The sequence below is a fragment of the Acanthisitta chloris genome, unplaced genomic scaffold, assembly GCF_000695815.1.
Source record: "Acanthisitta chloris isolate BGI_N310 unplaced genomic scaffold, ASM69581v1 scaffold22208, whole genome shotgun sequence".
Taxonomy (NCBI): domain Eukaryota; kingdom Metazoa; phylum Chordata; class Aves; order Passeriformes; family Acanthisittidae; genus Acanthisitta; species Acanthisitta chloris.
In genome coordinates, this window is record NW_008687933.1 from 95,897 (window position 1) to 122,305 (window position 26,409).

At 34.8% G+C, this 26,409-nt stretch overlaps 1 protein-coding gene across 1 annotated transcript in view; it reads right to left on the reverse strand.

Annotated features, from left to right (window-relative positions):
* DACH1 (dachshund family transcription factor 1) overlaps positions 1-26,409 on the reverse strand; it is a gene marked incomplete at both ends in the record, with an annotated part of 164,402 nt that overhangs the window by 57,799 nt on the left and 80,194 nt on the right. The window contains 4 exons of the mRNA XM_009080840.1: positions 7,487-7,621; positions 9,917-10,052; positions 22,900-23,072; positions 23,610-23,765. Coding sequence (XP_009079088.1) covers positions 7,487-7,621; positions 9,917-10,052; positions 22,900-23,072; positions 23,610-23,765 — 600 coding nt within the window. The remainder of the gene's footprint in view (positions 1-7,486; positions 7,622-9,916; positions 10,053-22,899; positions 23,073-23,609; positions 23,766-26,409) is intronic.

A 26,409-nucleotide genomic window follows, 5' to 3' on the forward strand; every position in this document is an offset into this window, starting at 1 on the left:
TTTCTCTGTACCAACTAACTTTACCCAAGACATACTATTCTTCATTACTGTGTTGCATTCAGCTATATATTATGATGACTGTACTGACTTCTTAAAAATACTGCTTGGAGAATCTGAAGTTCAACTTTCAATTACTTCTAGCCTGTTTCGGAGTTTGTGACCAAGAATGCAATATAATTTCCAAAACTCTAAAGAATCAGTGTAAACCAGATTAATGTATCCTATTAGCTCACAAGAAATTTCAGAGATATGACTGCTCTCTAAAACCAAAACTAAGCAAGTTAATTCCAGAACCTGTTGAAGGAGATGCAGGCACAAGGCAGACTTTTTCCTAACTCAATCTGTTGGACTCTGAATCAACCTTTCAAACCCAAAGACAACCTGCTCAGAGACATAAAATCTGTGATTTTTTTTTTTCAAAGTAACTTTCTAAATAGCACAAAGAAAAAAATGATGCAAATCATCCAGATATTAGATGCATCATCAAAGTGGAGAAGCTTTTTCAACAAAATAAAGTTGAAAGGTAGGAACAAATGAAAACTGCTTCTGGTTGAACTGTGACATCTCAAAGGACAAACCCAAACCCTTTGCACTCAGGGAAAAAAGTATCTCTGAGAATTTGTTATGATCATATATTACATGGAAAGATAGCAGATTCTGTAATAATCATGGTACTTCTCAGAACAAAAATTTGGAAAAGATTATACAGAGATAGTGTAACACAAAGGAAGTGGCATGAAGTTAATTTTTTTTTAAGGAGGAAAAATATTCATAATTATATAAAATTATCCATACTATTTAGAGGGAAATAATATCAAGGTTGCAATTCGCAGCTAAGACTATTGAAAATTGATTTTTTTGTATTTTCAATAACTTAGATAAAACTAATTGCAGAGCAGGTTATTAGCACTTTTGAAGTAGTTCCTTCAAGTCATCTTGTGTGGAAGGCATTCTTAAAATTTTGCTGTAAGCTCTCTTTTCTGTAATGGTAACCACGTGGTACAAGAAGAGCCTAGGAAATAAAACTTTTCTTCCATTAAAGCTGGGGCATTCACTTATGGATATTGTCAGGAAGTATATGTATGACTCTATATTCCCTTTAAATACACAAAACAATTGTGTATTTCTTAATGTCTTCAGAATTCAGTTCCAGAGTAGCTAGGCACATCATGTATTTTTTTTTGCTTCTCCTGCAGAAAGGAAAGCTAAAAATAACCACTTTAGAGAAACAGAACTTTATTTGTCTGATCACCCTCATGGTGCTATGGGACATATCCCCTCTTAGTGGGATGCCATAACTTCATTAACTTCATTCCCTGTAACATATTCTCCTAGTAGTAAATACAAAGGGAACGGATGATTTAAAAACTGCAGAAGTCCTTGCTAACATCAATTATCATTACGTCTTCCATTTAAGAATGCATTTTAAAAAACGAAAATGAACACACAAAGTATATCAAAGGGGTTTTTAATTCCTCTCCCCTATATATGTAATAAAGACCCTAAAAAATTTAAAGATCATTCTAAGGTCTATTGCATGAAGGACACATAATGACCATTGAAAAGAAAGATGAACAAAAAAGAAAAACAGAAGAATAAAGAACCTTTCAGAACTGTTTGGGGCACAAGACACAGAAGAATTGTACAGGCAGAATTGTTTCAATAGATTGAGAATACATTAGATTTTGTGCACATTTAACATTTGAGCCTGTGCAAAAAGTCAGATATGTCCAAGATGTATTTGAGTCACTGTAAATATAAAATAGGAAAAATGTATATTGTGCAACTGGGCTGCATTGATTCTAGGTAGCCTGGAATGTTCTGGAACTGATGTGCACATATCTGCCAAGAGAAAACTGCACAGCAAATTTCTCATAAAATGTGCCAAAACTACTACTACCCCAGCACAATAAAGGCCCCTAGTAGGAAACAAGTCTACAGAAGTATGTCATTGGAGGATGACTTAATCAGAGTCTATAGAAATAATTTTATCCAACTATTTGCATTAAAAAAATCCTTTCAGAAGTTTGTGCTACCTTTGTGCTCCTTCCTGCATACACATACTATTCATATCCTATCCAGTAATATGAAAAGCTTCTGTGTTTTCTACATAACAAAAATAGATATTTCCTGGCTTCTTAATAAATAACAACCCATTAAAAAAAACTTGCAATTTCATTTTTCACCTTTATAGTCCATTAACTGTAATAGCTTTTAATGTACTCTTAGAATTCCTGAGCCTCTCGGGCTGAGTGAAAAGGGAGACCAAGAACCACAATGTCGAAAGGTTATCTTGGTGATACTAGCTTTATTGAACCTTTAATTTAGAGGATCTTTATTATATTATCTGTCATAGGTTACAAATTTGACTACTATCTGGTTAGGGTTTGAGAAGTCCTATGTAGAAATGTGAAGCCTGAACTCGGTATCTTAAGGATTTAAAAATTAATCTATTAAGATTTAATAGATAACATTTAAGAAAAGAAATGAGAACATAGGCTTGAAACATGTTAAGGGCAAATATATTGGCATATAGAAATTCATCAAGGCATGTTTATATTCTTGTCACATTAAAATGCAATAGTCACTAAAATAAATATACCATATAAGTATCTACGTGTACGTATGTACACAAAAATTAACAGTTAAAGTATGTTTACACAAGAAGGTGGACAGCAGAACTGTGAATGACAATTCCTCTGTACATCAACTGGTAAGTACTCTCTTTACAAAAGAGCTTTCTCAGAGAACTAGCTAAAGTCATAACACAGACCAGAAACAGAATTTAAGCAAAGGTCTGGATCACTTGTTTGCTGACTTTGCTAGAGGACAGCTCAGGTAGAAGAGAACCTTTGTTGATGTTAAAACCTTCTTTGGGTCCTTCATATTTATAAAAACATACTCACATGTGTTTCTGTATTTATTAAGGTGACAAAGCATGTTTGATATGTATTCACACTACATATATATTTTTAAAGAATTGACTGCTGATAATGCAGAATGAATATCTAAATATATAGGATGAGATAATTATTATTCGTTCCCTTTTTGATGGAAGACTGCTAACAGGAAAATCCAATTCTAACTTTGGAATATTTAAATTATTTTCCATTTTATACTAAGGACATTTTGGAATTTTAATATTCTACTTTATAAGATATTAGCCCAAGGTCTAAGACTGCTCTTATCCCTATGAAGGACATAAAATAAAAACCAAATACTGGGACTTTTTAATATGTGGATTTGATAAAGTTATACCTCAACTGCTGCTATCATAGGAGTCAAGATGCAGTTAGTGTTGATTATGTGAAAAGTGGTTGTGAAATTTCCATAGTTTAAAAGCTTTTCTGAAAGAAATAGCTTAACTTCTTTTCTGAACATGGTGAGTATTTTATATTTTGCTACAGAAAACAGCCTGCATATTTTCAGCAAGAGTGTCCTTCCCATAACACCTCAAATAACATATTCAATTTAAAATGTAAGCATGACATTCAGGCTTCATTTGCTGTTGGTGTCTATCTAAAAAAATATAAATTGATGCAGACAGAAAATTCTAATCTGATGCCCTAAGGCCAGATCCAATAAAACACTTAAGCATCTAAATTTGGTGTTAAAGCAACTAACTTTTCAGTGGTTGTCCCCCAGAAGGGAATCTTGGGCTGAAGTGAGCTGGGTCTTATATTCCTGTCTAGTGTATAGAGCAGGTACTGCTAGTCAGGTACCAGTTAGAGGGTGCTATGAGTGGCCACTGCCTCCAACACCACTTAGCATCACCCCAAAAATAGTACACAGCTATCTGGAGCGAGTAAATAGACAAACTCCGCCAACAGGACTGAGCTATAAATTTCACCTTACAGATCCAATATGGCCAACGTCCATCTTGTAAGGGTGAGGGGATGATGCTAAAAAATATTTCCCTCTTTTACAAAAAGCACAGTGATTAAGGATACTACCCAGGAAACACATCACAAGTTCAATTCATCCTTTGCCTACAGGGAATTAGGATACACATCTCCAGGGAGGGTGTGTTTGACTTTTAAGCCATTGATTATTTTGAACTTTGTTTTTGGAAGCACTTCACATCAATGAGCAAATGAGGATCAGGATTCCGCAGTCTAGTCTTTAGGTTTGCCACTAGTTCCTTTATCCTATGCTATTTCCAGATGTAACAGGCAACATTACTGAAGTGCTCAATGGATATGCAGCTCCATAAAACCCACCAAAAATACATTTCGCAGAGGTTCATACTGAGAGATCTGCAGACTGGGAGATCTCATATATAAGCTGACCAGGAAAAGTGTTAAAATATACCTCACCAAAATTGAGGGACTATCTAGAGCAAATCCTTTGAGTCTCAGAAATTTTCCCTCAAAAGACTCAGAGCCTTAATTTTAATGTAAAAACCTGAATATATTGTTTATAATATGACTCCTATACTTAACGTAAGTCCTTCTTGTGAAATCTGACTTAATAAAACCAAACGTGCTTCATCAAATAGTCCATAATTACAGATTACAAAATTAGATATTTGGTTTTGATGATGACTGTCATGCACTTGAACTAACATCATGCACTTGAACTTACCTCATTCTTCCCAGGATCATTTGCAGTTCTACAGCCTGCTTTCAGTAAAACTGGAAAAGCTGCTATCCCTAATAAGAAAACAGACCTTGGAAATCTAGGATAATTGACCTCCTGTGACACAGTAACGACACCTTGAGTTATGCATGAATGGTGGTGCAGAAGTGGTCTGCAGTATCTCCTGCAGTCTTCCCTCGTCCAGACTAGGAACCTGGCTGGCCCACAACATAACCTTAGCAAAGCAAAGCTTTTGTCTCATGGAATTTGGGGAGTGGGTGTGACTTCAGATGTGTACAGTAGGTCTTGCCCTAACATGAATCTAGGATGCGGCACATCTGGAATAAGCAGCTGGGAAATGTCTCCAGCATCCATGTTTTACACATGGTCTTTGAGAACAGAAACTCCTCCTGTTTTCCTGCAACAAATATTGACCCAGAGCCTGATGGAAACTTTTCAGTTTTAATAGACAGATCCATAGAACCTAATTTGATTCTTGGCGTAATAATAACAACCTGACTCCAATGGAAGGTGAGGTCTCTCAGAGCTGCACATACCAGAACCTGAGAACAGTCTTTGAAGACAGTCTAAAGGCAAATAAAAAAAGTCCAAAGCAAACTGCACAAGAGATTGACTGGTAGCTTAAACAACTCCAGTAAAATAAACTGATTTTTGTCACTAAAAATTCTGGCTGTATTTTGAATAGAAATACATACGATCTTTGAAAGACTGAATGCCCCCAAACTGTTATTCAGTTTGCCAATGCCAACCAACTGTTTCTAAATGTATTACACAATGTGTGATTCACCCCTCTGACACTGAAAATTTGGTATATTGATCAGTTGCCTCTGTTATAACTTTATTCCCCCTTTAGATTATCTGTTGACTGTAAATTAATTTCACTTGATCTCAGATCACTTCAGAGATTTTTGGTCTTTTCATTTTTCAGTGGAAGAGGAGCCAAGAATAGAAAAGACAGGGCCTTCGATACTATGCATTATTTACCAGGTTCTCTCAAGTTCAGTTAAAAGCTATTTTAGTTCTCACCAACAAAAATGGCTTTTAAGAAAACCCATTAATTTTTAAATGCTTCATGATACTTATTTAGAACTTCTGATTTCTTATCTTTCTTTCTTTTTCTTTTGAATCAGCTGATGAAGGTGATGGGGTTTCAACAAGAGTACCACCACCTACGTGTGTACATTTGCATTCTTAAGTATGGTGGTAGTCTGGCTGATTTGCAGTAGTAAGGCAACAGATTGAAAAACTCACAGTGAGAAAAGTAGATAATTACTACCTCCACGAATATCTATAAGTCAAATCACTTGTTTTAATACAGATTAGATTAGTATTAAAGTTACAAGATTGGTATGAGAGACATGATAAATGTAGTCATGACAGAAAACAATTTTTAATTTAGTAACCTCTATCAATCTAGATAGCCCATGAATATTTACCATTAATTCAGTAGGCTGGAAGAGAGGGGGGAAGAACAAAAAATAGGAGGTTTGACCTAAACAAGGACTGATGAAAAAAAGAGAATTCTCAGCAATTTTTCTGGTAACAGATCTTGCAAAAACGTGAACTGGCAACAGATTGGAAAATACATTTGGGCATTATAAACAATGCCTTTAAAAAACCTCAATGACAACAAAAATAGTAGGAATTCTTAATATGTACTTCTCTTTGCAAGGTTTACCAGTCTGATTACACTTAAATGCGTAACTTCAAAGGCTGAAATAAAATCATCTATGGAAATTCAAAACAAACCTATTTGATCACATCATACTTCACAGCAGGGATACAATTTGCAGAGGCTGAGTGAGGGCACAGTATAAGCTAAAACAAGTCGTGTGTGCAATGAACCAAACTAAATGGTTTATATAAAAGAAATGTTGTTTCCATTAATTTTTCTGGTAATCCTATTAAAAACACCACCTGTCCAGAACACAATTGTCCAGATTTTAATTCTTTTTCATATCTCAGTTTTCAAACCCAAGACAGAGAAGGTATCCTCTTATAGCTACTAACATGTGGCACAAAATGTCTTATTTTGAAATCTCAATAACTGCAGCAGGTTCTCCACCTCTGTTTCCATGTCTGGCTATTATATCTTTTACTTTTTTTCTCATTGTGCTCAAAGAATTGATTTTTCTGATAAGCCCAAAGAATATTTTTGCAAAGCATATGTTGCATTTTCAACCTCTCTTTAAATTAAGTGCTTGTAGTCTATAATACTTAAAATCTACACATATTAAGGAAATATAACATAAAATGCACATTTTAAAATTCCATCACCACCCCTACAAAATCCCCTGTAACAGCCCTGAACAAGAACTTAACTTTGAATACTAACAGAGATGAAATGGTGTCATAATCAGCATAAGTGCACGTGGACTATTCACCTAGATCAAACACTTTGGTCATATACTCAATTAAATTTAAATCCCATTATATAATGTATACCAGCCTCATTTTATGCAATTCCCTAATTTAATGGCTTGGTATTAGCCTTTTTCCTTTTTGCACACATGGACTAATTTTCACGGTGCTCAGTCCCTCTGGGAAGTAGGTCATTAAAGTCAACTGGATGGAGACAGAAACTTAATACCTAAACAGTGTTGCAGAAGGGTCAGAAACACAATAGTAATGTAAAACTGTTTTTCACTCATCCTGCTTTGTAATATTTATGAAATTTCTCCCTCATATAAATATCACTCATTAATCTCAAGAATGACAAAGTAGAAGAATAAAGCTATCATCCTGTTATAATTAAATTTGTGAAACAAAGACCCAACATAACCAAAGTCCCAATTAAAAAACTAAAAAGCACAATTATAATAATATTTAGCTGTGGAGACAATACTTGTTTTACACTGAAGCAGTAGAATCATATTATTCATATTACCTTTCTCAATGTGTATTCTTTTTGCCTCATGTCCCACATCATGACCAGCCAGATCACCCTCCTTAGGTCCAGGTAGGACATTAGGTGACAAACCCATCAGCATTTGGTTCATAGATAGCCCGTTCTGATGGACAGCTGCTAGACACAAGCGCAGGCAGAAAGAAATCAGCCGTCATATTAACAATACACTTTTGTACTTATTTTATATAGTCATCCTCTTAATTATACAAGAATTCCAACAATCACAAAGCTACTTAATTAGTGCTATCAGGGTCCACATGGCAGGAGAGTTTCTTCCTGTTACTTCTGGTTTAAAACAATTTCTAAAAGAAGAGACAAAGTTGGAATGATTTTCTTGCCTATTTAACAAGAACTGAAATGCAAAATGAAGCAAACCAGAGAAGTATAGAAGGTTCTACATGAAGTACTTACTGATCTATTTTTTTTTTTGTTTCATTGTACAAAAACTCTTTAGTACCAGCATTCCCAACACGTAGTCCCTAAGAACTTTTTAAAATTAAGCATTGGGGCCTTCCAGCTGATATACACTGGCTTTCTAAATATGCTGCACAACAGTAGAATTGCTTATTTGCTCATCAGACACTTTGAAAGGCTCTTTCCAACAGTTATCAAAGAGGCCTTCACGAGTCTCAAGCACATCTCAGAAACTCCTACTAGGTAGTTTATATCCCTATGCTTTTATCCTGAAAATTGTATTTCCAACAGGTTTATGCCATTTTTAGTAAAGTAACCCATATTTCTGTAGTAGTCATTCTGGCTGGCACCACAAAAGCAGGTGTACATATGAACCTGGTGTAATGTTAACAAATCAGATAGGCTAGAAAAGAGTTATCCTATAAATAAAGAAGTTACTGAAGTGATCCACTATTTAAGGAACTCTGTTACGTTCACATGAAAAAAACAAAACGTGCAAAGGGCTCATTCCTCTCTGCTGCTAAGTAATAGAGTAAGCTGAACAGGACAATTTCTTTTTTATTAAAAAAGAGTCATTCCTTAGCAAAACCACTAAACATGCCTCAATCTAGTTTAACTTATTTTCCTTTTTAATACTGAAAGAACAATGGAAAATGTCTTCACTATTTGTAGAAAAATTAACTATTCAATCAATTTTAAAAAATTTTAATCCACATTTTTGAGGTTTTTTTTCAGAACTCATGAAATCTGCAATGTGTTTATCCTGCCTGGACACCAGGTGCCCACCAAAGCCTCTCTGTCCGTCCCCCTCCTCAACTGGACAAGGGAGGGGAAATATAATGAAAGGCTTGTGGGTCAAGCCTGAGGAAATAGATAGGTCACAGTATATGGGATGCCAATTTAATCTGCACTCTGAATCGTCGAAGTGATAAGAAAACAGAATTTTCAGCTTGTCATGGTCAGGCCTCATTTCTTTTCTTTGGTAAGTCATTTTTCATCACATACTAATGAAAGATCTTTCATCTGAAGGTCAATGAAGAGTCAGCTTCCTGAGTCTGTGGAGAGCCTGAAAAGAAGCAGCCTAAAAGACACGTGTTGCATCTAATCAATACGACTACCTATTTTGTAGAGCTATTTCAAGGCCTGCTACATGCATGCCAAATCCTCCAGTTTCACCTACTGACAAATTCCACCATGAAAAGATGACTTAAAAGCACAAAAACCTGCAATAGAGCAATAATGAAGGGAACCCTGCAACAGAACTATAATGAAGGGAATGGGCAAGTGTAGTATGAATGTAAGTGCACACCAATAAAATAGGTTTTGTTTAAAACCTTAATTTCCATTGTTGCACTGGAATATCATAGCATTCAGGATCTCTGCCATGTAATTTACATTGTGTACACGGAGCCCTTATAAAAATGGCATCACACTGGGACACCATGGTTTAATTTCATCCTGCACCTTGTGAACCATGAGGTGATAATACTCCCTGTATCATTTCTCACCATTACAAAATTTTATATTTAAAAAATGTATACAGTATGCAGATTTTTAAATTATTTAACCCAATTCTTCTCTTTACCAAGCAATTGTACAATGTAAAATATTGCTTTGAAGTCAGATTCAATTCAGAAATCAAACCAGAGTAACCAGATTAAATAAAACTCAATTTCTTTAAAAAATGTTTACACTATATGTTTAGTTCTAAAACTAATCTAGCAAATTGCTTCCCGGCTGCAATTCTGTATTTCATAGCTCGTAACTTTATGTTTAATACGACATGATGGCAGTTTGTATCAGTACCCGTTAATGTAGCATCAGATATTATGATACTGTAAACTGGGGAACATAACGTTGGGAGATAGTTATTGCAGCTGAACTTCAGAACATGATATATATGAGATCTATTTAAGACGAGGACGTTTTTGATTAGAAAAAACAGCTGCACCTAATCAAATTTAAAGTGGTGAGAAGGAGAAGAATGTGACCTACGGATTCTGTCTGAAGAGCTCTCAGTTCGTGCAGGAGAGCTGGACACACTGCTACTTCGATGAGACGATGGATGGCTGCCAGGTCTTCGGCCCTCTTCAAGAGAAGGAGCAGGAGAAGGGCTGTCTGGAACACGTTCCTAGACCACACAAAAAGTAATTGAAAAAAAAAAAGGCACTGTTAAACCAAACCTGTTTCCAAACATTACTTCCCTAAACTGTATCTCCCTCCCAAAATACAACTTGTGCTTTCACCTCTTGAGGTGTCCAGGATTTGCAGAGGATTCTCAGTGGAAACTTGACAATTTTAAGACACTAGACCTGACATTTCAGCATGCAATGTGAGCACTGCTCTTCTGATTAGGCTTTTAAACTGCCTTCTGGACAACTTATAAAAATAAGGTGTTTATTTTGCTTTTGCTTTTTGTTTTTCTTTTCCTCACTCCTGTCATCATGCTGTTGAGTTGTAAATGCGCATTTTGGCTTATAGACTTTAGCCTTCCAGGATGAGGAATGATATACTTCTGTTAATAAATATAAAGAACAGGTACAGTAGTTTTACCCTATGCTGACTTTTACTCCGCATTTTAATTCAAAGGGCCTTCCCGAGCAATGAGATCTTATGGAATTGCTATGGATCATAAAGAAAATATAATCTCCTTATATAACCTATACCAGTAACATGGCTGATGTAAGTCTAGATGTCTTTTTCTACCATGGACCACAACCCTGGAATGAATCACACATTTTGGATGAGTGTGCCCATACCATTCACCATATCACTACTTCAAAATGGGCAAAACTAGCCATTCATGTTTTTCTATCCAGGGAAAGGCCTGGCACAGTAGCCAGGAGGAGCTATGATGCACTTCAGGATGTTCCTCAGTTTTGGAGACTAGAGTGTGAGGACTGTGATGGTCAGGACTGGACATCTTCTATATGAGAACTGTTAGTATGCAGCAGATAGATATATTTGATATTACACAGAACTTTGACAGAAACAATAATCAAAGGGAGCTGAGTGCAGAATCGTCCTTTCTCGAAAATTCTCTAACGTCACCTGTAGTTTCCTTTTTATTGCTGACAGCTCCCAAGACTCATTGCTACAATATATGTGAATTAGGCTGCTTAGGTCGAATAGTGATAAAAGTAAATGGATCCTACAAGGGAAATCTATTGGAGGCACTGAAAATGTTAAACTAGCATTTTTTGGTTGTTGGGCTCTTTTCCTTTTGATAATTGAAATTCTGACTTAAAATGAAAAAAAAATGAGCCCAAACCACAAACCAACAAACAAACAACTGCACACATTCAACTCAGTAAAAGTTTGGCAATGAAATAATACAATAAGGACGTCTTTAATAGCACGTAAGAAAATTAGCTGCTGCAAATATCGAAAAATTTTCTTAAAAACAGCAGCACATTCCTCACACAGCAAAATGCTTCTGCAGCAGCCATTATTTTTCATGCACAATATCTAGATGAATATTTATTTCTCTGAATGCTCCTAAGAAACTTTCCAACATACTCATCTATAGTAATCAATAGATTTGTTCCAGGTAAGCTTCATAAAAAGTATTTGTTGAACGTCAGATTCTGATTGCAAAGGGACTCCATGAGCCCATTGATGGAGTGGGAGAAGACTTTTTAGAGCAATGTTTCAAGACATCTAAGTGGATTCCACTTTAATAGTCTTGGGTTTTTGAGTCAAAAACATTGATGAGGATAGTTTAACTGCATCATAGCTCTAGGCTTATTATGATTTTGATTGTGTTTATACATCCATGAACTGGGTATTCAAGAGCAGGATTATAATGCAGATGTTTTCAGAACATAGAAGATTTATTTCTTTAGATTTAGGAGGATTTAAGCATGCACAGCACACAGATTTGGTATGAACTGGAACACGGTATATTTAATCATTCATTTAATATATAATTTCACTGTTTGGCATACAATGTATTGTTCTTAGAAGGGTTTCATTAAAATGAAATCCAGTGAGCACATAAGATTTGAATACAGAGCTGCAGAGTAAATTAATTTATTTAAACAGCTTAATTTGTTTATCCTATTTATTTATGTGTGCTTTTACAGCACGTATTATGAGATGGAGTGAGCAAAAGGAATGCACGGGACAACGAAACATAATTACTATACAAACAAAACAGATAATGAGTTTTATACAGACAAACTCATGAGAAAACTATATATACTGGCTTTATCAATTCATTTGTAAAATACCCTTTAACTCCAAGAAAGCATGGAATTGAACTCTGCAGAAATGTAAAATAAATTAATTAACACCTTAACTAATTTTTTTATATCCTTGCTTCATAATTCCACAATCAGCAACATAGTCTATAGAAATTTTTTGTCTTAACCAAATTAGCTGCAATACTAAATGGAAATGTGACTAGTAATAAAATGAAATATTCTGTAGCTCTAAAAAGTCATAGTACTAAACTAATGGTGCTGGAATATCAATATAAGCTGTATATTTTACTGGAGATTTTGTGTAGAAAAGATAGACATGGTTTGTGGAAAAATATTAACTTTACATTTAGATCTCACTTAAAAGAAATGTGCAAAAGTGTTCACTAAATAACACAGATCTGAGCTATTCTGTAACTACAGTAAAATGCCACTTTTGTACAAGTAAGCTGACATGATACAGCCATGAAATAGAATTTTCTGCCTTATAATCCTGGCAACAGAAATCACCTAGGATTCAGTCCCCTGCCCAGTATTTTTCCTAAAACTTGCCTACTCTCAAGAGGAGATGTGTCTAGAGAATCTGGTGTTGGTTAGTACTGAAATTAGACTTGTTGTCTCCCAACAAACAAACAAATAAACAAATAAATAAAACCTGTGTCACTTTGCTAAAATGAAGTATAAGAAGAAAACTCTGCAGAGTTCTGTTTGAAATCAACACATCTGAATCTAAGTAATAAATGTAGTTTCGACATATGAGCTAGAGATGAAACGTCAGAGACACCTGTATATAGGATGCTACACAACAGGACCCACCTCAAAGGTAAGTTGTCTCCCATATCAAATTTCTCAAATCTGAGCAGCTGAATTGAGTTGTAGGTATTTTGTTTAGGAGGAGGTTCCATTGACTTTATGGTCTATATCTCAACTGAGAGACCATAAAGTCAATAAAGACTCAGATTTGAGCCATTTGAGGCATGGAGGAGTTTCGAGATGTTCACACCAGGCTCATAGACAGAACCTACACTACCTTCTGGAGTGGCAGGAGGATGTCAACAATACTATCCTTGCACCTACTGGCTGATGAGCTGAATAGCTCCCAAAACTCTACTGACAATATTTACTAGAAAACAAGAAATACGGAATTATTTATAGTTAACGAAACATGACCCTCTCTCGCTATGTTTTTTTCTCCATTTTTTGCTTCTCTATTTCTTACTACAGATACTCAAGCAAAAAGTAGTGTGAACAATTTAGGTAATATGTAGTAATTTAGCATATGGTTGACCAACATTTCAGAACTGTTAAGATACTCAATTAGGCATCAAAACCAGAGGTTATATTAAGCAACAGGTAACACACTCTTAAGGGCCAAATTTGAAGCATTCCTTTTCTAGGTGCTCTTTATAATCTGATCCCGAACAGGAAACCTAAGCATTAAAGAGTCTGACATTTATTTCCTCCAAAAATGCTCTGAGGAGCATTTTTGTGAAAGTGAAAATATAAGAAATTTTCACTTTAGAGAAACGCAATGGCCCTTCTCATACTCTTACTCCACTGACATTGTAAGTTACACACTCTCTATATCAAGTCCACTTCATAAATAAGAGACTTGTTCATGTGACATTGGGGTGTGTTTTTTTATACTGTAAAGAACAGGTAGAAGATTTTAACTGTCAGAGATTTTAACTTCTGAGATTGAAGTTGTCTCTAGAATTAGAAACCACTCCAGTTTTGTTCCAGAATACCACATATCATTCACAACATCACACTGTCTTGGTCTCTCCAAGAAAAACAGAAATGTCTTGATGCATTTATCAACATTTTTCTACATTTCTCAAACAGGAAAATCCTGCAAAATCTCATTCCAAAAGTCCATTTTAAGTAATTTCTTTTTAAGAATTATCTCAATATATTAGTAATGGTATCCAGAAGACCAGAAATAATTTCTTCCCTATATCATGTCTTTTTCTTCTTACCAGGCCACAAAAGTAGTTATTCAATATTAAACTCTTTTTTTGCTTATTTTCTTTCTGCTCCAGCAGCATGTTTTCACTGTTTGAGAATTGCCTCATTACACAAAGCCTTCCTCAAAATATACCAAAACACAAAGTTCATGGAGTGCAGCTGTTGGTCCTTACATCACTACAGAGGAGAAGATATTTCAGATAAAATATATAGGAATCATCCTTCTCCATAAGATTCATCTCTTGGGTTTACTCATCCTTTAATTTTAGCCATGGACTGAGCTCTAGACATGCAACTAAGTCTAGCTGTAGAGATGCATAATTTTTTTAACCATTCAGCTGTCTTGATGCTCATCACTGTTGAAAAAACTTTTAGAATGTTTGTGCTTTGTCACTGAAGTGCAGAGGATAAAATGACTTATTTTCAGAGTTATACTTTTCAATAGTTTAGGTAACCTATAGAATGGTTTGGATTGGAAGAGACTTTTAAAGGTCACCTAGTTCCACCCCCCCTGCCATGGGCAGGGAGAGCTTCCAGAACTTGTTCAGAGCCCCACCAGCCTTGCCTTGCACACTTCCAGGGATGGGGTACCCATGATGTCTCTGGGCAACCTAACTTCATACTGGGGAAAGTACCTATGACACAAACCATTTCAAACAGTCATTATCATAATAATGCTAATACAAAAAATTTCAAAACCTTCTAATCTGAATAGTTTATATTATTTCCAACCTTTGTGAGAAGGCACCTGACTTCTAAACTTTTTTGGTGGTAAAATTCTAAAAATCTCTTTTACAGTGATCAAAACACAGACTTCTTTCTTTAGTTCCTTACTGACCTATTTTGAACTTGTGTGAAATGTATTCTAGGAATGACTTTCTTGTAAAGCAGCATACTTAATTTGACATTGCATTAGCTGAATTAATGAAAGAAATTAATTACTTGAGTATCTTTTATATTACCTACAAACAGGATATTTTGCTTTTTACTGTTTCATTTTTTAATGCAGCTTTAGTCAAAGACACTGTGAGACTCTAAATTAACATTTAGTCTCAAGAATTACAAGATGAACTGGACTAATAATTATTTCCTAACTTCCTCAATCACTACTATAAGTGTGTGTTACCAAACTGAGTGAATGACATAAATTTTCACTTCTATTTCCTTATCTGCATACTATCACTCGCTTGCTAAAGGTCTTGCTGACTTCACACTGATGCACATCATCTTTCTCATCTTGTTCTTACAGACCCACTTCTAACTCAAAATCCAGGTGTTCAAATGTTTTGTGTTAATTGCACTATTATTTGAAATAATTTAAATTTTCTATTTCTTATGAAGAAAATAATCCATGATATTTACATAAGACTTTTTTTCTCTCTTCATAAGTATCTTGAACTTATTCATCTTTTGGACCAATTGAAGCTAATTTGATTTCCATTTTATTTTTTTTTCTGCAATTTTTCATAGACTCTCTCTTGCTTCTCCCATCACAAGAACAGTGATAACTGAGAGCATAAAATGTAGAAAGAGATCAGCAGACAAAAAGACTGTGAATTTCCTTGATTTTTATTGCCCTGTTTATTCCCAGGGTTATTAGGAATATCAGCAGCAGTTAACTGACAGGAAGTCAAACAGGAGACTTCCAAGGAATCATTAACAGTACTTCCACAAGAAGAGAGAACTTAATCCTCTGAAATCATGAGCAGTACATAAAGTACAGTGACCTAGCCAGGGAGTGAGTGTCACAGGATTGGGCCATTACAGAGATTAAAAACAAACAAGCAAACAAACAAACAAACAAAAGTAGATCCCTATCATTACAAGAAAGTTTGGTTGCACTGTCTAAACCAGAGTAGCATCCAACGTGTTAACAGTTTGGATTAATGATGACACAGACCCGTTCCTGGAAGTGCCATGGAGCCTCAGAGTACAGAATTCTAGATTTAGAGGATTGTCATAAAAATGTCCTGACATCTGTTTTGGACCTGCATGTTTTTTGTGTGTGTATATTTTCAGCTGAATTTATAAATTATGTTTTACTTTCTAAATAAATATTTGGTCTAACAAACAAAGTATCTTTCTAAGGTATACAAAAACATCGACATGCAAAAAAACCTCTGTTCAAATTGAATTAGTAACTTCTTATTGGCAAGCTGGACTGACTTCCGGTTTTGTTTTTTTTAAAATTTATTTTTTCTCTCCTCTTTTGAAAATCTAGTCTTACATGAACAGTAAGGTTAACAAGCACTACTAGGGGTTCACCTTTCAAAGTAAATCCAAACTGTACATTCACCAGGAATTCATCTGACTAAACGTCATTGCCTGGACTATGAATATCTGCATTTGAACTAGTCACCTGAGGCTCATTTTTCACCCACACGTTCACACTTTGAAGGTACAACTCACCTCACTCTATATTAGCTATGTAAAATAGGCCCAATGAATTATGCCCTAGAAGACAGCAAAATGAATCCTATTCCTTAAACCTAGCCCCATTGCCATTTTGCACCAAATTAATCTCACACTACATATAGTTCTCTGTTACACATGTGAATACAGAAATTCCCAAACAGAAAATTTGTACTACCTTCTCTGTGTCATGTGTTATGTGTAGATATCTATTTTACATGTTGCAAATTAATTAAGAGAGAATGTGGCTGCTATTACTTTCAAACTGCACCTCAGAAAGATGCATGATAGAGGAAATTATAGGATCCCATGGTATTTTCAAAAACATTATTCCAAGTTACAGACTATCAGATACAGTGAGCACCCTCGAAGCTCATTATAAAAAATCTGTACTAAAAGCTAAAATAAATAATTTTAATCATATAGAGAGAACTAATTAATGAGGTGGAACACAGTGTCCTCTAAAATAAGGATGGTTAAGCGATAATTAAGGAGGTCAACTACACTTTGACCTAAGATCTACTCATGCTAAAGGAAAAAACAGAAATGAGTGTGCATATACAAACTTATATTAGCACAAATTTTTAAAAAAGCTATTCTGATGAGAAGATTTTCTCCTTTATGTTCAAGTTCCTAGAAATAGTTTTAAGATATCATATTGTCTGCAGACATAATAAAAGAAAATTATCATTTTGGTTTATATTTCAAGTTTTATAGATATAGCCCAATTTTCATGTTTGCTTTCTCAATATTGTCCTATTTTTACTCTAGAATATTTATTGCAGAATAATTACTCTTTATTATTTAAATGTTTTATATTAAATCAAATTTCTCCTGACATAAAGAAGAAATCTCAATCATACTTCATGTATCAGATAAAGAGGGAATGAAAGTAGCTTCCCTCTTCATGCACTTTTGTATATTTCTCTACACAATGAAGAAAATTACTTTGAAGTAATGTCTAAATTTCTATTTTGAATGCACTAATGTCTCTAGAAATAGTAGGTTATTTGAATAGTCATGTTTTTCAGGTTAGGCATACAAAACAAGTGCTTCTGCCAATTTGGGATATAATCAATTTTGTTTTCATTCCCTTCCTATAAAATGAGTATCCAGCTCCATAGGAATGTTGCCACTGTTTGCATAATGCTTTTCTTGTAAGGCACAGAAGTGTCCATAGAAAACTTTTGCATTAACGTAAGTTAAATAAGACTGGAACAGACAATTAAAAAAATTCAAATAGAGAATACCTCTAACATTCAATGAATGAGGCAGGGGTTCTGCTGAAAAGTACAGCATGTGACAGTGAAATTAATTGCACTGTACTCTATGGATAGAACGCTGCAACATTAAGGTTGAACAGGCATTCTGATAATTCCTAATGTTACGTCTTACGACTTTTTTAATTCCATGATGGTCCGTTAACAAAGGCTTTGGATGTAATTTTACTCAATGCACAAAGACAGTCACATCTAAAGATTTTACGATAACATCTGATGAATTGACAGTTTTGGCAGTTTTGTCAAGTTTACAGTACAGGAAAATTCTGCTTCATTGGGAATCAAAATGAAGTGGAAGGTTTTTCTATCCAGGATGTCTAATGGTAGTTTCAAGGTACAAGATACAAGTACAATTTTACTTTCATGGTCCCTATGGCCCCTGTCTCTACAGGATGGTGTGCCAGTCAATTTTGAGCAGTACTTCAACTAATTTTATTTTAAAAAGTCATAATTTCAGTAAATGTAAAATAAGTTATGTAATTAATGCAAGGTAATGCAATGTAAGCTATGAAGTAATGTAAACTCTTCTATACTGAAACATCTTACGATGGCCAAGTACATTCTGATATTAAAAGTCTGAACTTAAGGCTGATCACACAGCAGGTCAAGAAGACTTAAGTGAAGCTTCTACAGTCCCTTTGATGTCTACCTGCTCCATGAAGTGAACTTGCTCATTTTCCTCTTAGAGTCTGTTTCCCTTAGGGTCCACTGTCTGCAGTTGCTCACCATCAGTCTGACATGAGACATTAAATGTACTCTGTTCCATCATTTCTTTATGGCAGTGACCTATTTCTTCTCTTTGGCTATTATTTGGGCTTTTTGGTAAATAGTATAGGCAAAAAAAAATAGGAACATTAAATTACATCAACAGGGACACACACATATTGCCAATGAAAAATGAAAAATGAATGAATGAATGAATGACAAAATGTTATGTCAGAATAGGCCTATAAGCTGAGTTATTCTAAAAAATAAAATATGCCAGCAGCTACCTTTGTTAAATAAATTAATAACAAATTTTTGGTGACAGGATAACAGGAAAAAAAATATCTACCAAGTTATAAACTAGTGCAACACAACCAGTGTTGTGATATATTGAGGGAATTAGCAAAAGTTAATCTCATGTATTCATAATGCAGGGCAAAATTGCTATGCCACCAATCACTTTTTCACTAAAAGTATTGGTTTCTTCTGTTTTATTCTTAATTCTTTCTATAAGTATTAGTAACATGGGTAAATTGCAATTTTTGATTCTGGCTTGCTGCTCTGTTCTAACTTTTACAATGTAATTTCAAGTTGCTATTAATATGAAGTATGTCCTTTATATTTTCATATATCTTTCTGCTGATTGAAAAAATTGATGTAGTGAAACTGCTAACAAGCTGAGCCTTTGAAACCACGGGCAGGTGATGAAAGCCACTTCATGTCTAAAGCATCCCCAGGTCACAGCTGTCACACTCACTGCAATTCATTGCTGTCACAATCTGCTGTCCCTGCTTGTTGTTGCTCTCCTCTTATTCATCCAACTCATATATCTAAACATTCCATTACAAAAAGACATCTAATGTTCGTCTCATGTTCGAAAGGGCACAACACTCTTCTGAAATATAATTCTGAAGATTTTAGAGCTCAGAGTTCACTGCCAAATCTAAGACACTGCTTTGTAAGGGTTCCCTTGTAATTTTGTCTTTGTCTCATCTCCTGAACATAGCAGGATAAAATGTTTAGTCAGTACATGATCTCAGCTTTATTCCAACTTCTTATCATGAAGAAATGAAATATTTCCCAGTAATAGAAAGGCATTTGAAGCTTTGTGAGTTTAAAGATAACAGTACTAACTGTGAACTCAGTGAATTGGAAGGAAAGGTCAGCAAGTCATCTACTGTGGCACTGTTCACAAAGGCAATTCTTCTATCCAATGAACCTGGCTGCTTATAACCTTAAGACTCAGATTTTCTAAGACCTAATTTTGTCCTTTGTTACTTAATTAGATAAGGTTACTATTGATCTACTTTTCAGAGCAGAAATTTCTCATACATCTTCAAACTTTCAAGCATAGTTTAAATCTGTAAACATCCTGTGCTCTTATTTCAAATCTGTGCTGCCATTTCTGGTTGCAACTACATAGTCCAAGATGAGTGATTCACAAACTTTTCAAAACAACTTGTGGAAACATTGTCACTGAGGAGAAAATATTTAAGGAAAATTAGGGTAAAAAAAATGAGCCAAAAGATAATGGAAACAAAACCAAGAAGTCTAAAAATGCAGCAGTACAAAAAAAAAGGAAGCTATAATTCTAATAACAAACAGTTTTATGAAAGAGGGCAACTGCACTATTTATCCATTCTTGTAAAAATAAAGAAAAAGGAGGTTTGACCTTCTCACTTACATTTATTCTCTAAGATATTTATTTTGATTGTAGTATAAGTTATTATTCATAAATATTACATTGCCAGCACAAGGTTCAAAAAAGTATGTTGATTACAGTTTCCTGCTCAACTACTCAGTGAATATAATTCAATAGACATTAAAAATCACAGCCTCTGACTACGCCTAGCGAAGAACAGGTAAATTGCTAGTGACATTATGTCCATCCTCATGGGAAGAAAATCCCCCAACGATGACCTCATGCTTTTAAGTTGCTGGGGTTGATATTTCAATCCTGTTCATTATTAAAAAATAGGAACATAATTACTTAGCTGTGCTATCTCTGTCCACATGCCCATATTCATCTGCCATAGATAAAAACAGAGGACATAAATCTAGCCGCATTGTGCCACAATGCGGCTGAAGGAATGAGTAGGAAAGTCCTTCAAGAAAAGGTTCCTTGGACTATATAGTATTATTGAAGTAGTTATGTGAAGCAAGATCTTAGATTTAGAAGTGAGTTTTGGATGACAGATTAACACTTGTGTTAATGCATTTATCTGTAGTAGATATGTACTGTAGTTGGTATGTCACAGGCCTTGACTAAAGAAGTCATGACAGCACTTGGGTAGTGTCTCCATCAGGCTCTACATAAATATCCCAAAACTCTTAACTTATTCCATCCTTAGGTGAGCACACTTTTCTTAAAAGACCTTCAGTTAATTTTGTCATTTAAAAACATGATTGTAATCCACAAATTTCAAATTATGGCTACGTGCAAACCAGATCAGAACACAAAACCTGGTTTGCCAAATAACTTGCACAAGATGTTATGCCAAAAGTTGGAAGACACAATGAAGATTTAATTAGCATGAATATGAGATAGTTAAATTTTCAAAAATTACAGATACATAATGTAGATTATTAATACAAACAAAAGTTTAAATAAGCATGATTTTGAGAAAAAAAAAATATTTTCCAGGTACAAAGTGCTGATAGAATGCTTCAGAGAGCCAAAATTGCTAGATACTTTCAAAATCTTCACCCAGATTATAAAGAAACTATCTCTTTAACAAGAATTAACTTGTTAAGAAGTAAAGGAACTCTGGGATATGGAAAATTTTCTGGTATGGCACTGCCTATGGTTAAAATAGTATACATAGTTACATGATGACAGTGCCTTTTTTTCAGAGTCCAATACCTTTTAACCTACTAGACAGGTTTAGATTACATGAACTACAAGTACTTCTCAGTTAAGTATATGAAACAAGGGAAAGTTGCATGAAAATAGTGAAAACAAAGTTTTTTTGCCACAGTAATTAATACATGTCAGGTGTCATTTACCATGTGTGCCACACCAATTTTTATTTTCTAGATACCTCTAGTACCAGTGGTCACTGTTATAGTTAACAAAAGAAGTTTAGAATGAAACAGAGAACTATGTGTGTTCCAGAGAACATTAGTATCAAGTACCTCTTACAGAATACCGATTAAGTAAAAATAGAAAAATAAAGGTGCAGAAATCACCATTCAATCAAACAGTTAGCAGCAGAGTATTTATATTCCCAAGACACAGGCAAGATGGGAATTAGAGTGGAATCTAATCTTGTTGGCAAAGCACCTAAAGAAACAATTCTTCTTAAACCAATGTCTTAAGACTCCATGTCAACAAAGGTGAGAAAAGGATGCCATTTGAAGGCCTCCAAAGAAGATTCTACATTTGAAAGTGGAGATACCTAAATTAGGTCATCAGATCATATTTTTCTAGGTCCTTAACAACAGTCGACTTTTAACTGAATGGTTCTTTATGATTTTGGGCTTGATAGGTTGAAGAGGGAAGGCACACCAGCATGTTGAGTGCCTTAATAAAGTCAGACCTCTTCACTCTGGTTAAATCATCACAACCTGAAAAACTTTTGCAACTCTTGATTTGAAGTTCCAAGAGATTTTAAGTTGACCTAATTTTTGTCAAAGGAATTGCATTAAGGGACAGATTTCTAAAATAGCCCTGAAAACCCAAACAGCCTTGCCTTTGCATGTCTATTTCTAAGATAAGTTACACAAAAGCAAAAAAAGTTTGTGTACTTTCTGTTTCTCATTCATAAGAACTAAAGAAGGATCACAGGCAAAATGCAGATATCTCAATAAACGTCAAATCAAATTATGATTATTTAGTGGCAACAGAGAAATGCCTTTAAAATGAAAACAGATCATCTTCAGTAAGGAGAAAATACTCCATGCCTTTGATAAATGCCTCTATAACCAGTGTAATTTAGTAGAAAGCTGCAAACAAAACCTAAAATGGGTGGATAATTTCAGAGATCAGATATTTTTTACATATCTCCATAATACTACAGCTCTGGTCTGCAGATTACTGGGTCTGTTCTGTGCAACTTCATTCCAGTTTGTTCTGGGACTTACCAAATTTAGGTTCTGCAGAGGTAAAGTATCAGGCCTTTCAGCATTCTTCAGATAACTTGCAGCATTTCAATTCAAATGCTTAGATTTAAAAGTTCTAAGAACAATCTCTTCTAATTTCAGAAAGAAGCATTTTTTTCCTTGATATCTTGAGGAACACTGCCATTAGACTACAGACTATGAAATATGAGAAAACTCAAAGCTGTGTATATTGTATTGAAATGCTTCAACATAACATTTGACACCTATCTATCTTTGTAATCTTTATGATGGTTGGGACTGTGTTACAATTTTGTGCTTCATGGTTTGGTTTGGTTTGTTATATAGTTACCTTAATAACAGATGTCTCAACTCTGGATGGAGGACTCTGCACTTGTGCTGCGGCTGCCATGTTGGCGATGGTACTAAGGTGATTCATCTGGCTCATTGCCATCGTGACAGATGCTGGAGGTAGGCTCACAGGAATTAATGGGTGGGGCATCATCATAAAAGGAAGTTCCAATCCTGTTGGGAAAAAAAAAAGGGAAATAGGTCTATGCATCTATGTTAAACATTGTCTTCTTTTTTCTCCTGATGGACAATATTCAAGTGATGGGTGACAAGATGGTTCACATTGCAGGAGAAAGCAGCTATATGTCAGTTTTCTTCTGGGATACGTATGAGTGAATCACTAGCAACCATGGAGGGTTTCTAGCCACAAGGAGAGGCTATTAGACCTCTTAGTTTGTTCATATCGGTGTAATGTATGATATCACTGCTAAGCAATGGCTATTTATTATAGTTTTTAATATCTGCTGTAAGGTGCCTTAGCAAGGCATTATTATGCCACTGATGCACAGGTTAGCAGTTATTTTATGTATCAATTTTATTGCATACATATTTGTTCTTTACAGTCTCCACTTCCTCTGCTTAATACTTTAAAGGAAGTATTCCAGTATTCCCCACATCTTTGATTTTTTCATTGCCTATTTATATAAACACAAAATAAAGACAGGAACTAGAAAACTGCTGATGTTAGTGCTGAAAGATGGCAACCCGTACCATTTGGCAGAAGGTGGTTCTGTTGAAGAGGGTTGAGAGGATGGCTAACTGGAACATTATGCTGTCCAGGCAAGTTGGGGTGGTTAACAGAGGCCTGTGATCCTTGGGTGGGGGGAGACTGAAGTTTTTCTTTATCCCAAGAACCATCACTGCTGCCTGTGGGGAATGAATATATATTATTTGGATGAAGGAAGACTCCAAATTTTCAATGCCTGAACTTGGAGGCAAGGCCAGCAATCTAACCTTCTTTGCAAGTGAGAATTTTTAATGTATGTTTTGCTTTGTTTTTTTAATATGTGGGTAGGGGGAAGGACTTTAGGCTTAGGTTTTTTTCTACCCTCTGAAAGAAGTATATAAGGATAACTTTTTTAAGTTAAGAGTTAGCACACATACCTAAAAGTCTTACAGCCATGCTCATTAACATGGTCTATGTTTATGTATATCTTACATATACTTTTCTCACACCTGGCAAGTAAAACTTAACATGGTTATTTGTTTTATACATGAGAGAATATTTTTGCCTGCAAAATGTCTAACAAAAGCATATGATCTGTTTTGCCAATTAAAATTTAAACTACAGTCATATTTCTTCCTGAATTTGTGAATAAATAAACATTATATGAAGTAACTAAAAATTTAATTTATTAAGGGCATCAACATGCATATGTGCTTGGCTGACAATACTATTTTGTATATTCCATTTTTATTTCCTATTATTAATTAAAATGTATGGGATTGTATTGATTCCTGAAGTCTTCTTGTAGTGGAACAGACTAGCAGTGAGGAAGAAAGTGAACAAGTAATTACTGAGATGAGAAATAACTAATTTATTTGAGAAACATTCTTTTTTGCTCTTGCAGACTTCCTCATAAAAATGCCCACAAAATTAAACAAAAGGATACAATTAAAGTACAAAATTATCCATTCATATATCATCATTAATTTTTACATTTATATGCAATGAAAAGTTTAAAATCTTCCAAACTGACAAGTTATATTATTCACAGTGCGTACTTATATAAAATGCTGAGATTGAGTGTATGTATGTTTATGCATACAAAGCAATCTATACACTCATTGCATGAGTTTATTTACCATACACAATCAATAAACAATGTTTGAATATATTAATAAATATGGATATATGCATGCACTCTCAGCAGTATTAATATACCCATCAGCAATATATGATTGCTTCCTTCTTCATACAGAGCACAATTTCAACCTCCTGACTTTGAAAGTTTCTACTAATGTCTCTCGATAAAGACCTTAGGATAACATCAGTTAAGACGTATTTAATTTATACTCTTTCTATTTAGCATTAGGGATGATAGAAAAGTGCACTTTTCTGAATGTTTTTCTACATACATTTTAATTCTTAATGAAAAATAGAGCCTGAAAAACAACAGGAATGATACCACTTCCTTCTTACTTCAGTAGAGAGGGGACAAGCCCATTAGTCTTGACATATTTTAACATCATTTTCATTGGATGACAAAAACACAGAAGTTGGTAGAATTCCAATTTAATTTCTCTAGATCTATTAAAAACCTGATTGTAAAAGCTGTACAACATAGTTTATAATGAAAAATACTCCATTATTGCCATGATTTTCTTTCCCTTCCTTCTTACTTCAGTAGAGAGGGGACAAGCCCATTAGTCTTGACATATTTTAACATCATTTTCATTGGATGACAAAAACACAGAAGTTGGTAGAATTCCAATTTAATTTCTCTAGATCTATTAAAAACCTGATTGTAAAAGCTGTACAACATAGTTTATAATGAAAAATACTCCATTATTGCCATGATTTTCTTTCCTTTCCAATAATTCTAACTCATTAGCTCAATACTGTCTCAATCCCGGTGTAAATTCTGCAGAAGTAGGTAATGAAAATTCAGTCCAAACTCTCCTGCAATCAAACACAGCAATTTTATGAAACAATGAAAAGAATCATTATATGCAATACTTTTATTATTTTACAAGAAATTGTCATAACCTTTATGCAGTGTACATAGCTGAGCTGGTCAACACCTGATTTGAATCTCATCACCTCCAATATGTGAACAAGTTTACTGGTATTTTGAGACACTCTCAGAAAGCATGAATGTACTTTTAAACACACAGTGAAGAAGCTAAATCTTATCTGGCAAAAATCTTTCTTTTTTTTCAATTTTATATTCTCTGATTTTCTGGGGTTTACCACTGTGACATATGTATTTTACTTCCTAACATACGGAGCTACCCCACAGCCTTCTTTGGTCATCCCTTCTGGAGAGTTTACAGCCATCCATTGCAGCACTCCAGTTGTGCAACTTATCCCACCATGGCTTTGTGTTGGCAACTATGTCACAGATTTCCAGCTGCCAATGGCTTCCAGCTCTTCCTGTTTGGTGGCCATGCTGTGTGCATTGCTGGAGAGGTATTTCAGTTGAACTATTGATCCCACCACCTTTTTGGGAGGAGAAGCCTTAATTCCTTTGTGACCATTCACAGATGCTTCCAGGATTTCTAACAGATCAATAAACCTTGTATCTTTGCTGCCACATGGCTCTCTGCCACCTCCCTTCAGGGAGATGGCAGTCCAAAGGAGCTTGCTAACACAATGTCCCTCAAACATTGGTGTGCCTCCTCCAGGCTTGTCTCTAGTGACCTTGATTTTAGCTCTTTCCCCCTTCAAATCTAGGTTCAAGCTCTTTCAATAAGCCCTGACAACTCCTGTTTCCCCTTTGAGACAGGCGTACCCTGTCTCATATATGTATATATATAGTATGAAGAATATAAATTATATATAAATATA